The sequence below is a fragment of the Arvicola amphibius genome, chromosome 15, assembly GCF_903992535.2.
Source record: "Arvicola amphibius chromosome 15, mArvAmp1.2, whole genome shotgun sequence".
Taxonomy (NCBI): domain Eukaryota; kingdom Metazoa; phylum Chordata; class Mammalia; order Rodentia; family Cricetidae; genus Arvicola; species Arvicola amphibius.
In genome coordinates, this window is record NC_052061.1 from 11,338,974 (window position 1) to 11,356,776 (window position 17,803).

A 17,803-nucleotide genomic window follows, 5' to 3' on the forward strand; every position below is an offset into this window, starting at 1 on the left:
TTTGGCCTATGTTATCTAACAAAAATGAATGATGGCTGACAGAATACATGCTGTGTGTGTGTGTGTGTGTGTGTGTGTGTGTGTGCGCATGTGCTATGGGACCAATCCCTAGCACCTGCCCCTCCCCATAGAAAACTAAAAATAGACTGTTAATCTAACAGCAATATATGAATTTATATTTCATATTTTTTCTACTAACACTGTATATAAAAAACATTTCTATTCCAGTCTGTGTGTGTGGTGCTCAGCTAAACTTAGACTGTCACTAAATACATTTGCTTTATCCATGTTAGAAGAAATGCTGAGATTAGCTTCCTCTTAATGTGATTGCTGCTCAGAGCATTCCTCTACTTCTTGCTGTTATCAAGTTGACATAAAGGATCAGCCCAGAGATGTTGCGGTGTCTGGGATTTGTGTCAAAGTAACCAGGAGCAAGAGGGGCAGCTGAAGAGGTATCGATGAAATAAAACACCAGACTGGATAAATTATAATCCTGGGAGCTAAAGAGGAATACTCTATTTCTGCGTGTATTAAAAATTGTTTTCTTTATGCATTTGTGTTAAACCTTAAGTTTAAAGATGCAACTGAAGGTTTCTGACAGGACTCCAGCAGAATCTACAGGGCAGTGTGAAGGACTTCAGTTTACTGTGAGTTTGTACTCCTTGCACGGTGAGTATGACACCTAGCATTCTACTGGCACTTAAATGCTGGCTGCCTAACTTACTTGAATGCTAATTATAAGGTAATGAGTTAAGGCTTTGAGAAAACACTGTATTTTATGAGCTCACAATTTTACTTCTCTTTCACTGCGCCAGCATCAAGCCTAGGGCCTTAAACATAATTAGCAGGCATTCTACCACTAACGATATCCTCAGCCCCTGTGTCCATATGTAAATAGTGAGGGCCCATGAGCGTACAAGCACACACACAGGGTGAAGTAGGCTTCCTTTATCACGCCCTACCTCATTGCCTTGACACAGGGTTTAGGGAGCAGAGAAAGCTTGAGTGAGTGAATTTGTAATTCTGACATAGGCAAAGGAGCTCAGAACCTCAGACCCATGGAGAAATGGCAAAGCCTTTCCTTCTGATCCACGCGTGAATGTTGACAGTGTGCGCAGAACAGGTCCACCACAGCCTTCTGCCCCTGGATGTTTATGGCCTAAAAACTGCTCTGTTACAGAGACTGATTCTACCAAAATTAGCTAAACTTGTCTCCTTGTTTATCTGTATGTAATAACTCCACCTCCTAATTCAGTTGTATGAAATAATACATAATAAGCTAACCTCATCTCTTTTTTTCAACTCTATATAATAGGCATAAGGAAATTTGGGGTCCTGCAGTTTCTTCTGCTGAGAGCCCAGACTACCAGGTCCCAACTTTCTATGTACCTTCATCCCCTCACTACCCCATTCAGGTCTACTCCTGGAGCCATGCTGAATGCAGCAACAGAGTCTCTAACTGCCTCAAAATTCTACTGTTTTGGCTAGATTTGATGGCTATTGAGCTCTGAGGATCCATCTTTCTACCCCCCTACTACTGGAGTTACAAGTACACGCAGTCATGCTTGGCTTTTTACGTAAGTTCTCGATATCTGAACCTAGGTTTTCCTGCTTACAGAGCAAGTGCTCATACCCACTGAGTCATCTCCCCAGCACATACTCCCTTTACATCCCTCTATTTTTAAAATAATACTTAAGGAAATACTTCCGGTTAATGTGATAATTCAGATCTGTAATTCCCAAGGGCAGAACATTGAAATCAATCACCAACTATTTTTAAACAGTGACATTCCTACCTCAATCTTGGCAGAGGGGGATTTACTCTTTTTTTTTGTTTGTTTTGCTTTGTTTTGTTTTTGGGCTTTTTCAAGACAAGGTTTCTCTGTAGCTTTGGAGCCTGTCCTGGAACTAGCTCTTGTAGATCAGGCTGGCCTCGAACTCACAAAGATCCGCCTGCCCCTGCCTTCTGACTGCTGGTATTAAAGGCATGCGCCACCACTGCCCTGCTCCTTTACTCCCTTTCTTTTTCTTCTCTTTGGTTTTTTGATCCTTTACTCCTTTTAAGAGCCTCCTGGAAGTAAAACTGCAGACAAGAGTAACATGTGAATGCCATGTCTGACTACCAGAAAGAATTTCAGATCCTTCAGAGTACCCTGGCAATTTCTAAAGCTAAGTGTCATGGTAATCCCGCACTCCAGAGGTGAAGACTTAAAGAGTCTGAAGTCAGCCTGAACTGCACAGATAAACTGTCTCAAAACAACATCAACATCTGATGGGCAGATGGAGTAGAAAAGCAGTACGCCTGAATTCATCAGGACACTGAGACTAGTACACCTGCAGCTGAAAACACCAATACATCACACACACACTTTCTACACATGGACATGAAACCAAACACATTCCAGGTCTACCCTTCAACAATCTGTGATATTCCAAGAAACACTACTAGGTTCCTCACAAACGTCTCCCTTTAGACAAGGTGTGCTCCCCTCCATCGTGCTGGTTTTCAATAATGCTGACACAAGCAAAGTGAGACAAGGATTAAATCTGAGGTTCTAATACACGTGCTGTGTTCAAAGAGGAAGTGTTATGATTTTTATGGTGTTTTCTGATCTGTAAGCAACTTGAGGATAGAATAGCCTTCTCACTTAATACAATGTTTTGGTTGTTCATATGAAACTGTTCTATATATAAAAATCTTGATTTCTTTAAAGCAACTAAGATTAAATTATGCAGGTTAGATGGCTCAGTGGTTAAAGGCTCCTGTTGCCAACCCTGATGAACTGAGTCCAATCCCCAGGTCCCACATGGTAGAAAAAGAGAACTGACTCCTAGAAGTTGCCCTCTTCCCTCCACACATGTCTATGGCACGCACATGCCTCCTACCTAACAATAAAACGCAATAACTAAAAAAAAAAAAAAAAAACCATAAAACTATGCTTCATGAGTCTTCAAGAATGCAAGAGTTGGGGCTGGAGAGAAGGCTCAGAGGTTAAGAGCACTGACTGCTCTTCCAGAGGTCCCGAGTTCAATTCCCAGCAACCACATGGTGGTTCACAACCATCTGTAATGAGATCTAGTGCCCTCTTCTGGCCTGCAAGCATACAGGGAAGGAATGTTGTATACATAATAAATAAATAAATCTTTAAAAAAAAAAGAATGCAAGAGTTGGGCATGGTGATGCACACTAGATGCCTACTAGAGCAGCTAAAACATAATAAACAAGCAAACAGTCTATAAGAAAATACTTTTGAGCTATATTCGATTTAAAGAATCCTAAATAATGGTACTTGTTTTTAATCCCAGCACTTGGCAGAAGTAGGCAGATCTCTGTAAGTTTGAGGCCAGCCTGGTCTACAAAGCAAGTTCCAGGACAGCAAGGACTGTTAAAGAGAAACCCTGTCCAAAAAACAAAACAAAATTCTAATCAGAACTGCAGGATATTGATCCAAGGCAATGAATTTCAATTCATTTCATGTAAATCTAGACAAGCCACCCTTGGCACTGTCCCATGAGAGGATGTGAATTGTACTCTCCTAGCTGAGGCTTGTCAACTCTCTTTAGCAGCCTTCCTGCCTTTCCTGCCAGCTGAGTACATTTTCTAAATATTACCATGTCTTCACAGTTCCATCTCTTACTTCACCATTTCACACGGCTCAGCTGGCCCTACGTCATTTCCAACAGCTTTCTTCTTTGCTTTCCCATCTAGGATTAATTACATTTACCAAGTGTACAGAAATGACAGGAATTTGGTCACAACTCTACCACTGTTCTTAGCGTAGGGCTCACAGCCACAGGCTTACGTGTCAATCTTCCTAAACAGAGGGCTCCCCAAGTACAGGAAACGACTGAAGAATCTCATCTGGGGCACAGGAAGTATGTGCCTTCCCAAACTGGGTCTCCGCTGCCTGCCTATCTTCTCACCTCCTGCAGGAAAGCATTCTCCCAAAGCATGGATCCATCTCCATTTTCTCAGCTGAAACAACTCAACCGTGCATCTCTCTGCAACACCACACTAGCATAAAGCCACATTTCCCAGCCTCTTCTGCTCAGCCTGATGGCAGTGGGGGAATGAAAGTTTGTTCTAGTGCCCTGATAAATATAATACTAACATAAAAGAACTCAAGTGACAAACTGAGTGGATAAGATCAGTGTGAAGGCAGTGATGGTAACTGAAATGGACAGAGGCAGGAAGACAGGCTGCTGGTATTTGGGTTAGGTTGCCCCAACTGAAAGCTCCCACACAGAAAGGTTTCATTTTAGACGAGAGATTTTTGGTTTGTTTTTTTTTTTTTTTTAGGAGTACATTTCTTTCTTTCTTTCTTTCTTTCTTTCTTTCTTTCTTTCTTTCTTTCTTTCTTTCTTTCTTTCTTCGTTTTGTTTTTCGAGACAGGGTTTCTCTGTGACTTTGGAGCCTGTTCTGGAACTAGCTCTTGTAGACCAGGTTGGCCTCGAACTCACAGAGATCCGCCTGCCTCTGCCTCCTGAGTGCTGGGATTAAAGGCATGCGCCACCACTGCCCAGATACAGGGGTACATTTCTAATGTTATGAGAATCAACAGGAAAATATGACTTTTACTAAAAATTGGCTATAGTATTTTTCTATAATGCTAAGGACACCTGTTGAAGGAAATAGATATATTAATTCATCTATTAATAATGTTGAAAACCATTCTGACTTACTGGAAGTAAATCAGAAATAAATGTCTTCTTTCTAAGTTTTCTTTTGCGAGGAATTTCTTCCATTTCATCATCTTCGACCAAATCATCACCATTAGCATTTGCTAGTGCGCCCTCAGCCTCGGCAGCAGCCTTCAACCGCTCGGCTTCAGCCTCTTGCATCTGAATAACTGTGTCAGCACCATTCACCTCCAGAACTTCAGACAAGATTTTTAGTATGGCATTTATGATTTCTGCCTGACTCTTAGATGGAATAATGTCCTTTAGGTTCCATATTGTGCCTGGGAAAAAATAATAAAGATAAGTAATAAAGACAAAAGAATTGCCTGTGGAATCTTTATTAAGAATAAGTTTTAACACTAATACACAGACTGATTTTGGTGTAATAAAGGGAAATGCTAAATAGTAAAAATAAACAAAGTATATAGAACACAACATAATATTAATATAGTAGTGAGGGGGGAAAAGAGTTTCCACAGGGCTGAGTCTTTAAGCTCTGGTGTAATTTATAAAACTCAATTGTCTTTGTTTATCCTGCCTTTGCACAAATAATGTGGGATTCCCCTTAGTATGCTATGAATACCATTGGTTAATAAAGAAGCTCCTTTGGGCCTACAGTGGGGCAGAATATAGTCAGGCTGGAAGAGATATAGAGAGAGTAGGCAGAGTCAGAGGGATGCCACATAGTGTCACTACTGAAGGAGAAAGACGCCCACCCACCGGAGCCCGCTGGAACCTTGCCGGTAAACCATGAGCCTCGTGGTAAAATACAAAATAATAGAAATTGGCTAATTCAAGATATAAGAGGTAGCAAATAAAAAACCTGAGCTAATAGGCAAAACAGTGATTTAATTAATACAGTTTCTGTGTAATTATTTCAGGTCTGGGTGGCCAGGAACAAATGAGCTGTCTCTGTCAACAAAATGATGCTAACATGGGCCGAATACATCCACATAAAGCCTAAGAGAGCTTAAAAAGAAACTGTAGACACAAAAGAACAGAGTTAAGCACAGTTTTTTGGAAGCAGCATCTTCTCAGGTGGGCTCTGTTTGCTACAAACAAGCAGAGCTGCAATTCTTTTAAGAGAAGGCTTCCTAATTCAGGGGTAGAAGCAAAAACTGCATGGCTCCTTTAAGAAGAATTCCTGGTTTGTGCTAGTTGTGCTAACAACTCTGACTCTTTGGGGGGTGGGGGTTCAGGCTACAGAGCATTTAAATAGTATTTCTGAGCAGCATCCTATAACTTGCTTAATGGCAACATAGACCCACTGCCTGAAAATGGGGTTGTGAGCATGGCTCGCAGAGCTGGCACTGAACAGACCTCTGCCATGTTGGACTGGGTGGAACCAAAAGGCAAAGCAGCCTTAGTTCAAGAACGCTGCTTATCATTTTAAGAAGCAGTCCTCCTGGTCAGAAAATAATTACAGATGAAAAAGACCTCTAAATGGGTCACAGGGTTTAAAAAAGAAGAAAGAGTATAGGGAGTTATAAAAAGAAGTAAATTATTAAAAAAAAAAAAGTAGTCTTGAAAGAGAAAGAGCACAGTCAGAGATTAAAGGAGTAAAGAAAAATAAGCCACATAAAGATGGAATATACACAGAGAGTCTGGATTACGTATATTATTGTGTTTTCTTTGAGTTTTTTTTTTTATTTACTGTGAATGAGCTAAGTACAGAGAAACATTTCATTGTACAGGCTGCTAAGCTAAACCAACATATGTATTTTAAAGGTATCTTGACTTCAAAATTTGGATCTAGAGCTATGTTGCTTTGAAAAAGAGGCTCTGATTTTGTTTGAACAGAGGATGAGAATCTGAGGTTTGAGGCCAACCTGGTCTTAAATCAAGTTCCAGGATAGTCAGAGCTACAGAGAAATCCTGTCTTGAAAAACAAAACAAAAACAAACAAACAAACAAACAAACCTGAAAAGAAAAAGATAATAAAAAAAAAAAAAAAGGAAACATCTATGCTAGAAGGCTTCATACTATGGAAAACCATGTCAGTTAAAGGTCTCTGCTCAGATAGTAAGACTTTCAGATAGGGCAGAGCGCAAACTGGAGTCCTGAGATGAAGGCCCCACTTTTACTCACTGAAAGTTACTGGATAACTTGGCTAAACCTTACCTGCCACCAGTGTCTTTAGCAGAATGTACTCCATCGAGGTGACAGGACAAAGCAAAGCAGACTCCAGCACACGCAGAGCTGTGCCATCAAAAGACTTCAGGAGCTCTGGGTTCTCTTCAGTTACTGTCTGTAAGCAATATGCTGTGAGACAAAACCCAACAGTTTTAGGGCAATTTATGCCAGTACAACATAAAAAAAATGTGCATTTTTACAATTTCTAGACACATTTGCTCCTTTAAGAGCTTGCCTGAAGACCAGAGTACAGAGCTAAGTAACTAGAGGCCAGGGCGTGGTGGCACACACCTCTAATCCCAGCACTCAAGAGTGGGGGGGGGGATCTGTTAGTTCAAGGCCACACTGGGTTACACAAAATTGGTCCTGTGTAAAAGAAAACAGAGCTCACACAAAGGTGATCCCAGCACTTGGGATCTTACACCTTTAATCCCAGTACTAGGGAGGTAGAGACAAGAGTGATATGGTTGGGTGGAGAGAGAAATTTAAGACAGAGGAGACAGTAACTCAGTGCTGTCTGAGGTTTGGTGGAGACAGCTGCAGTCTTGGGATCAACCCTGTGTCAGATGATGAAGTCTGAGGAGACAGTCTGAGGACAGGCTTGCCCCTTCAATCTGAGCATTGGTAGAGGTAAAAGAACTCTATAGTGGCTGACTCTCTACTTCTCTGATCTTCAGCATTAACATCCCTTACATCTGACCCTGAATTTTTATTTTTAAGACCAACTAGAATTCATGCTACACTGCTGGGATCTAATTTGGATCCCAAAATGCATCTATGTGCAGAGATGTGTGTGTGCATATACTTACATCTAAATGTATTGAGTTGTTAAGAGACTAGTGCTAGTCACACTAGCAAAACACAAGATAAAGAGCTGGGATAATAGCTTGATTACAGAGTGCTTGCCTAGCACAAGCAAGTTTCTGGGCTGGATCCCCAGTACACTACAGCAAAGCAACCACCTCAACATCTAAACAAAAAAGAAAGATAAGCTGTAGGCAGAGGCTACTTGTTCAATTCCCAGCCACTCAGACCCAAAATATCACACAGAAACTGTGTTAACTAAACACTGCTTGGATGATTACTTAGATGTATTGATAGCTAGCTCTTATAACTTAAATTAACCCATTCCTGTTACTTTGTATTTTACCACGAAGCTCGTGGTTTACTGGTTAGGTTTCTGGGTGTCATTCTCCTTTGGCAGCTACATGGCATCCCTCTGACTCCACCTACTCTCTCTATATATCAGATTTCCTGCCTGGCTATACTGTGCCCTGCTACAGGCCCAAAGCAGTTTCTTTATCAACCAATGGTAATAAAACATATTCACAGCATACAGAGGGAAATCCCATATCAATAAGCTATGAATGCTATCATAAACATAATTTCAAAAATTTATTCCAGGGGGAGGGCCTTGGTTCTGCCTCAAAATGATGTGCCACACTTCGTTGACTCCCCATGGGAAGGCTTGCCCTCTCTGAGTAATAAATGAGGGGGTTGCAAGGTTAGGGGAGCAGGAAGAGGAGAGGGAGTGGCAACTGGGATTGATATGTGATATGTGCCAGGCAGTGGTGGCACATGCCTTTAATCCCAGCACTCGGGAGGCAAAGGCAGGCAGATCTCTGTGAGTTTGAGGCCAACCTGGTCTACAAGAGCTAGTTCCAGGGTCCCAGGACAGGCCTCCAAAGCTACAGAGAAGCATTGTCTCGAAAAAAAAAGATATGTAAAATGAGAAAAGATTGGTTTTTTTTTTAATTTATTTATTTATTATGTATACAATATTCTGTTTGTGTGTATGTGTGCAGGCCAGAAGAGGGCACCAGACCCCATTACAGATGGTTGTGAGCCACCATGTGGTTGCTGGGAATTGAACTCAGGACCTTTGGAAGAGCAGGCAATGCTCTTAACCTCTGAGCCATCTCTCCAGCCAGAGAAAAGATTGTTTTAAAAAAATAAACAAAAACAGAAAAAAAAAAACTTATTCTGGAAAGAACAGAAACATATGAATTTACTGTATTATATGTAAGTGTGGCTTTACTTGCAAAATGTGTTTATAAAATCACCAATCTAGCGAAATACAGAAAGAAAACACTATTATACATTTCAAAATGAATTATGATGATTCACTGTGAAAAGTACATTAGAATAAGAACTGGTGACTGGGAGTGCTTCCTTCAAAAGTCTGACAACCTGAGTTCTATCTCTGAAGCCTACAGTGAAGGAAAAAAGTGATTCTTTTTTCTTTTCCCTTTCTTTTTTAAAAATATTTATTTATTTATTTATTTATTTATTTATTTATTTATTTATTATGTGTACAATATTCTGTCTGTGTGTACAGCTGCAGGCCACAGGGCACCAGACCCCATTACAGATGGTTGTGAGACACCATGTGGTTGCTGGGAATTGAACTCAGGACCTTTGGAAGAGCAGGCAATGCTCTTAACCTCTGAGCCATCTCTCCAGCCCTCTTTTCCCTTTCTTAAAAAATTTATTTAATTTTCTTTATGTGCATTGGTGTGAGGATGTTAGATCCTCTGGAAATGGAGTTACAGACAGTTGTGAGTTGCCATGTGGGTACTAAGAATTGAACCTGGGTCCTCTGGAAAAGCAGCCAATGCTTTCCACCTCTTCTTAAAAAAACAAAAAAAAAACAAACAAAAAAAAAAACAATGGGCTAATATAAGTTATAAGAGTTAATAAGAAGTCTGAGCTACTAGGCCAATCAGTTTATAACTAATGTAGACCTCTGTGTGATTTCTTTGGGACTTAATGATTGCAGGAACAGGGCAGAACAGAAACTCAGACAACAAATGGCACCCACGTGGACAACTGCATCTACAAAAAGCCTGAGAGAGCTTGGGAAGTAATTTTAGACCAAAAAAAAAAAAAAAAAAAAAAAAAAAAAAAAAAAAAAGACTTAAGTACAGCTTATTGATAGCAGCATTTTCTCAGGTGGGCTCTGTTTGCGAAAGGCAAATGCATCTCATTTAAGAGAGGCTTCCTGACTCAGCTTTAGCTATAAAACCTTGAAGCTCTTTTAAGAGGCTCTGCCACGAAACACTTAAATGGTGTTGATGAAAAGCTGACTGCATGCTTTTTGGTTTTCAGCCTTAGCAGGAAAAATGCCACGCTGTTTTAAAATGCCGGCTTTCTGGGCCGTTCTGCCAGTGCAAACTCTGGCTCTTCCAGGCAGGCGGTCAGACTACAGAGCATTTGAGTGTGGTTTGTGAACACACTGCTGCAGCTTGCTTGCTGGCAGGAACTTGAAATGCCATAGAGTTGTAGCAATAAAGATGGCTACATCCGGTACCTTCGCCATGAGGCTGGAATTTCAGAAAGCCAAGGAATGGGCTGCATCCAGCCATCAAAGCCACGGCTTTAATCCTCTCCATATTGCCTAGCAAATTAAAGACTCATGTGGTCAGAAAAAGAGAGATATACAGTAAAGAGAGATTCAAAGATAAAGAAAACCTCTAAATGGCTTACAGTGTGTTAAAAATGTATGCAGGCTTGGTAGAGAAAAGAAAAAGGTTAAAGTCCTTAAAATAAAAAATAAAAAGAGTAGCTGAGTGTGGTGGTACATACCTTTAATCACAAAAATTGGGAGACAGAGGCAGACAGACCTCTGTGATTTCAAGAACAACCTGATCTACAGACTGTGTTTCAGGACAAAGATACACAGAGAAACCCTGTCTCAAAAAGCCAAAAATTAAAAATAAAAATAAAAGAAATAGAGGTTAAAATATAGTCATGTAAAGATGAAAAATACACAGAGAGTCTAGATATTTTATGTTATTATGTTTTCTTTGAATTGTTTGAATGCTAAGGAAGGAACAACAGCTGTCAAAAGATATTTGTTTATAAATGCTGCTGAATTAATCCAAGATAGGTATTTTGAAAATACCTTGAATTCAAAATTGAAGTCAAAGGGTATGCTACTTTGGAGAAGAGGTTTTGCTTTTGTTTCCACAGGAAATGAGAGGTTGTGGATTCATTCTGAGTTAGGAAAAATCAGGTTTGATCAAGGAAGACTACCTGAGAAATCTCCAGTAGGAACAGATGGCCCGGATGTCAGAGTTCTACATCCAGAACAGATTCAAGACTGCTGCCTGAGATGATCAAGCCTCACAGCATACTCCAGTCAAGACCTGATCATAATTCTAAATTTTCTTTAGGTCTCCATAAGAGTATTAGTGCCCCCTATCAGCACGAAGTAGCCTGGAAAACTACGCCCACATTCCCCCAAAAAATGGACTATGGATATTTTCCTTTGTTTAGAATGCTGGTTATAAATTGTTATGGCTAATGGTGAGGAGAAAAGCTAAACAAAGAATATTAGATTCAGAGTTCTAGTTTGTTTTTGTTTGGTTTTTTTTTTTTGTCTTTTTAAAAAGAGGGGGAAGTAGTGTGGGACAATGGTGTGTATCCTGTCAATTATATTTTAAATAAATGCTGATTGGCCAGTAGCCAGGCAGGAAGTAGAGGCAGGATGACCAGGCAGGAATTAGAGGAGGGACAACTTGAATTCTAGGAAGAGGAAAGTTCTTTCTGCAGTCCTGACCCAGCCACAGAAGAAACAAGATGTGACTGCCTCACTGAAAAAGGTACCAAACCATGTGGCTAAAATATACTAGAATAATGGGCTAACATAAGTTATAAGAGTTAATAAGAAGTCTGAGCTACTAGGCCAATCAGTTCATAACAAAATAAAACAAACAAACAAAAACAAACACACAAAAAGAACAAGGCCTCACTATTCACCTCTGGCTGTCCTGGACCTTGCCTGATCCACCGGCCTCTGCCTCCAAGGTGCAGGGATTAAAGGCATGAGCCACTACCACCCAGCTGAGAAATGATTCTTGATAGAACTGTCTTCTGATCTCCCTACACACTCCACGGCACATGCATGTCTGTGCTATTACCCACAATAATAATAAAACAACTAGAAAAAAAATCTAAAACCTTTAATAAAAGCACAAAAATATTTTTTTTTTGGTTTTTCGAGACAGGGTTTCACTGTAGTTTTAGAGCCTGTCCTGGAACTAGCTCTTGTAGACCAGGCTGGCCTCGAACTCGCAGAGATCCGCCTGCCTTTACCTCCCAAGTGCTGGGATTAAAGGCGTGCGCCACCACCGCCTGGCTACAAAAATATTTTTTTATTTTAAAAATTACATTCATTTATTTAGTGTGTGTGTGTGTGTAAGCACAGAGTATATGCCACAGAGCATGTTGGAGGTGAGAAGACAACTTACTGCTTACTGAAGCTGGCTCTCTTTCCACCTTGTGGGCTCCTGAGACCAAACTCAAGTTGTCAGGGTTGCATAGCAAGTCCTTTGCCTACTAAGCCATTTTGCTAGCCCAGTTTTTTTTAGGTATTTTTGTTTTGTTTATTTGTTTTAAAAGTCCGCCCCCCCCAGTTTTTCAAGACAGGGTTTCACTATGTAGCCCTGGCTGTCCTGGAACACACTCTGTAGACCATGCTGGCCTCTAACTCACAGAGATCCACCTGTCTCTGCCTCCCGAGAGTTAGGATTAAAGGTGTATACCACCAAATTTTTTTATCTTAAAATTTTTTAAAGATATTTTTTAATTATGTGTGTATATCTGTCTGTGGGTATGTGCATGAGTGCAGGTGCCTGCAGAGGCCCATAAAAGGGCACCTATTCCCCTAGAGCTGGAATTAAAGGCAGTTGTGAGCAGAAGGATGTGGTACTGGGAACTAAACTTAGGTTCTGCAGTGCAGAACACACTCTTAACCCTTAAACCACCTCTCCAGCCACACCCCTATATTTTCTTCTAAAAAATCTATGAACTAACCTACCTGAAATTCTCTTGTTACAATAAAAACTGGTTTAAGATAAAGACACTTGCAGTTTCTAAAGTCCCCACTTAAAACACTACCCCCTAAAGATTTCATTTGACAAACCAATCTTTTAAATTTTTCCAGTAGTACTTATTCTACTATTTTATTTTTGTTTCCCTTTTTCGGTCTCCTAAAACTATCTTCTGAGAGCTGGGCATGGTAGTAAACAGCTTTAATCTCAGTACTGAAGAAGCAGGTGAATTTAAGGCTGGCCTGATCTACAGAGCAAGTTGCAGGCCAGTCAGGACTAAAACAGAACAGTTGCTGAGCTGTCAAGAGCACCTGCTGTTCTTACAGAGGTTCAGTTCCCAGCACCCACATCTGACAGCTCACAACTGCCTGTTACTCCAGCTCCTAGGGATATGATGCCTGCTCTGACTTGCTAGGCACAACACACACAGCACATGCACACACACAGATAAAGTAACTTTAATAAGAAAAAAAAAAGTATCTACTAAACCCAGGAGACGCAGTGCTAGAAGGAATTTTCTTCTTCCCTTTCTGGAAATATGCAGAATTAATAAAGGGAGCTGGATAGAGAAGAAGCCCTTTCAAGTGTTTCTCTGCCTGCACCCAGTATTCTGCCCAGCTGCCTACTCTCTGCTGCTTCCTCCTGCAGAACTAAGGGTTCTCAATAGCTCTCTAGACCACCACAAAGAAGGTAGGAAGCTAAAGACAAGTGCTGGACTCCAGTCCTCAGCTCCCATGAAAGGGACATTGTCTTCACTGAAAGGTCAATCACTTTTTTGTTGTTGTTGGGTTTTTTTTGTTTGTTTTCGAGACATGATTTCTTTGTGTAATCCTGGTTGTTCTGTATTTCACTCTGTAGACCAGGCTGGCCTTGAACTCAGAGATCCCTGTGCCTCCTGAGTGTTGAGATTAAAGGCATGCGCCACTACCATCTCAGGATAAAGGTTTCTAAGACGGAGGCTTAGAATAAAGGTTTCTAAGATGTAACATATTACACATACCCACATAACTGCCTTCCTCCCTTTCAAAACAAAACAATCCAGAACTGACCAGGACATGGTGGCATATACCTTTGAATCCAGCACCCAGGAGTCAAATCTCTGAGCATTAGAGGTTAGCCTGGTCTATACTGCAAGTTCCAGACTAGCCAGAGGTACATAGGAAGGCCCTGTCTCAAAAACAAAACAAAACAAAACACCAAAAAGCCCTGCATAATTATTAAATATAAGTATTAGTCACAGATTTAAAGAAGTTCCATACAGGCGCTGGCAAGATGGCTCAGAGGATAAGAGCATTGGCTGCTCTTCCAGAGGTCCTGAGTTCAATTCCCAGCAACCCATGGTGGCTCACAACGATCTGTAATGAAATCTGGTGCACTCTTCTGTCTCACAGGGATACATGCAGGCAGAATATTGTATATATAATAAATAAATAAATCTTAAAAAAAAAAGTTCCATACAAACCGAACTCCACTATACATTTATGTAAGAAACAGTAAGATAGCAATCACTGCTGTATAGCAGACAGGCTATTCTGAACAAGACAACACACGAACAATAAGTGAGCGCTTTCTTCACTTACCTACAGAAACAGCCAGGTCAACACTGGTGGGGAACCTACGCAAGTACTTTAACACAATCTCCAAACACCCTTCTTTGTTGAATATAGACACTGCTCTACTACTGCATTCACTAGATTGAAGGGAAAAACAAGTTTTACCGTTCATATTTTAACATTAAGAAATCAACCACCGACAACTAGGAAAAAAATAATTATGCTTTATAAAATCAATAATCGGAGTCAAACACCCCCGCATTTATAAGGAAACGGCCATTCTTAGTCAGAGTAGATGGCAACACCCATCAGTGCTTCGTCCCCGTCACAGTGGGATCTTTCAGCTCATCTCTTTAGAGAAGCTTAGAGCTGGAAAAAGTCTCGGAAATCATCTCATCCAACTTTCCATTTTACAAACTTAAGAAAACCCAAGACCCACAGGAGAGGCAGTACATCTGAAATCCTGCATGCTATGTGTGCTGGCAACTGGCCCAGGGCCTCAACTCCTTGTGCAGACTGTTGTTTTTCCACGATCACTTAATAATGAATCCAAGTAAGGACAAACGCCTCTATCACATAAAAAGCAACATTTTTAATTGAAAAAGCATATTTACTCACTCCTAGTCTGAAATTATAATTTCATCAAGCAGAGTTTTCAATCTTCAGAGAAATTACTCTAATAAGTAGTTTTGAAATCATAGAACTCGTTTGTTTTTTGTTTTTTTTTTTGGGGGGGGGGGTTTCGAGACAGGGTTTCTCTGTAGCTTTGGAGCCTGTCCTGGAACTAGCTCTTGTAGACCAGGCTGGCCTCGAACTCACAGAGATCCGCCTGCCTCTGCCTCCCGAGTGCTGGGATTAAAGGCATGCGCCACCGCCGCCCGGCCAGAACTCGTTTTAAATAAAAAAAAGTTATCAATACTACTTATAAATACACACACTAAAACCAGGGTAAAAGAAATGAATAGTTTTACTCGTTTCTAGAAAATAATCTCAACGTAAACATATATATAATATACTAACAGAGCAAACAGGTGACTACATTATTATACACGCTATCCAAGTAAACATATTTTCTGCTAGCTATCTAGTGGTTTCGGTACTGAGCTACAGTCAAGAAGGCAAAGCATGTATCAATAAAGAAATGGAAACTGGGAAACAAAAGTCTAGGAGCTATGATAACTATAGTGGATAACTACATGGTGAAGACAGAACTCACAGGCAGTTAAGAAAAAACATTTACTTTGGATATAGATATATTAGGCTCTTTTCAAAGAAAATATTATTTAAACTCCCAGTTCAAGCCTCATGTGGTGGCTCACACCTATAAGTCCAGGACATGGGAAATAGGAACAAATGGGTCAAGAATTCAAGGTCATCCTTAGCTATACTGCAAGTCCCAGGCTAACCTGGACCACACCTGTCTCAAAAAATAAAGATAAAAGGAGCTAGAAAGACAACACAGTGGTTGAGAGTGCTGCTTTTGTAGAGACCTGAGTTCAACTCCCAGCACTATCATTTAGAGGCTGATAACCATCTCTAACTCCAGATTTCCGGCCTGGGAGGGTAGCAGCACTCATATGCACATACCTGCACACATATACATAACTAAAAGTAAGTATTTTTTTAAAAAAATTCCAGTTTAGTGAAAAAAACTACAGTGGTAGACCATGTGTTTAGTGCTTAGCAGCCATGAAATTCAGAGTTTCAAACAACCAAATTATATGACATAAAGTAACAGATTGTCGGTACACAGAAAAACACCTCTCAGTTGCTCAGGTACCATTTCTTTTAGCCAGTCTGTAATCCCAAGCAGAAGACCAAGGTAAGGGGATCATGAGTTCAAAACCAGACAACATGACATAGTGAGACCCTGGGGTGGGGGTGCAGAGAAAGAAGGGAGGGAGAGAAAAGAAAGCAAATAACAAAAAAAGGAAAAACTAAAAATAAAAGGGAGGAGTCATTTTCTCAAATCTTTTGCCCATTTCTGATGGGATGGAATAAATCTACTAGTTTAAGACAAAATTACAGACAAACTCAGACTGGTATATAGGGAGATTTTCAAGGTCTAACTCAATCTTATATTCTAAGAAACACTGCTTTTAGGTGAAAATAAGGAACTATCATTCTGTGATAATCACAGATGTAAAATCAGAAAAGTGCTTCCAGGCTTTCTAGCTACTGTCATTCCCAGCTGAGGTCCAGTCCATCCTAACCAGCAACATGGAAAACAATGGCCTTGTTCCTACTCAATCCCAGAGCTGCTCTTGGGAATCCACTTCCTATTTAAAAGCATCAGACAATGTCTGTGGGCCTTTTTTCATTCCAGACACCAACACAGTGTGCCCTGGGCTGATGAAGAGGACGAGTCTCAAATCACCAGACACTGTCACCCACAGAATCAGCATCACAGTTACAGGAGGCGCCTACAGCGGAACAGAAAGAGAAGAGGCTGAGCAGCGGTGCAGTGAGAAGCTGTTCTTGGAAGGCGCCTTACCATATATTCCACAGCACATTCACAGCCTCGTTGGCTATGCTCTCAACAGAATTTCTGTTCGTATCAGTTTTCTCCTGTGGAGACATCTCATTTGAATCCAGTCCAGCGCTACACTGAAACCAAACATCATGATTAGCACCTTCGTTCAAAAGATTAATTAAGTAAAAAAGCTAACATTAGCAAAGAATTACAAAAGCAAAAGCACCAAAAATTATAGTGGTTAACAAACATATATGGTCATAAGCACATTTCTCAAAATGATGCATCCCTTGCGGGTGGAGAGAGAGTTCAGTTAAGAATGATCTACTGGGCTGGCGCAGTAGAAGCAGAGGCAGGTGGATCTGAGTTCAAGGCCAGTCTGGTCTAAGAGTGAATTCCAGGACAGCCAGGGCTACACAGAGAAACCCAAACAAACAAAAGGAGTATTGTGTTTGTCCAGAGGAAGGGTGTGTACTGCCCTTTCAGAAGACCTGGGTTCAGTTCCCAGTATCCATATCAGTTGATACACAACTATTTGTAAATCTAACTCCAAGGGATCTGACACCCTCTTCAAGCCTCTGAAGGGACCTGCAGACACATGACATTCGCTCACACAGACACAGACATGTACATAAAAATAAACAAAATAAAATAAATACTATTCTGAGAATCTTACATATATTAAGTAATTAATCCTCACAACAAACTATTAACCTTAACATAAGTAAGGAAATAAGATACACAGAAGCTGATGAAGATGCAGCTGAGCATATGGTGAAGCTGGGCTTCAGCTGCAGACTCTCTAGGCCTCAAAGCTGGTGCCCTTAAGCTTTGTGCAGAAATGCTCTGAGTACAGTACATGGCACTCTCCAAAACAGGTCTTCTGAGTCTTGAACTTCTTATGGGGAGGCTACCATCTGCATGGAAGAAGGTTCTATAGCATCCCTGACCTCTGCCCACTGGATGCCAGCAGCATAGTGCCAAATGTCCCCATGGGCAAAATCCCCTCCAGTACAGAACCACTGCTCTAAAGGGAAAGGACTGATGTTGCACATCCAAAGTGGGTCTTTTATGCAGTATCAAGTGAAACTGGCTATACATAGATAAGTGGAAGAAAGGCATGACAGACT

General features: G+C 40.7%; 1 protein-coding gene across 1 annotated transcript in view; it reads right to left on the reverse strand.

The window, feature by feature from the left end:
* Window positions 1-17,803, reverse strand: part of Heatr3 (HEAT repeat containing 3) — a 41,412-nt gene that overhangs the window by 20,379 nt on the left and 3,230 nt on the right. Inside the window, exons 4-7 of the mRNA XM_038313051.1 lie at window positions 16,695-16,807; window positions 14,228-14,337; window positions 6,802-6,942; window positions 4,684-4,961 (exon numbers count right to left, since the gene is read on the reverse strand). Coding sequence (XP_038168979.1) covers window positions 4,684-4,961; window positions 6,802-6,942; window positions 14,228-14,337; window positions 16,695-16,807 — 642 coding nt within the window. The remainder of the gene's footprint in view (window positions 1-4,683; window positions 4,962-6,801; window positions 6,943-14,227; window positions 14,338-16,694; window positions 16,808-17,803) is intronic.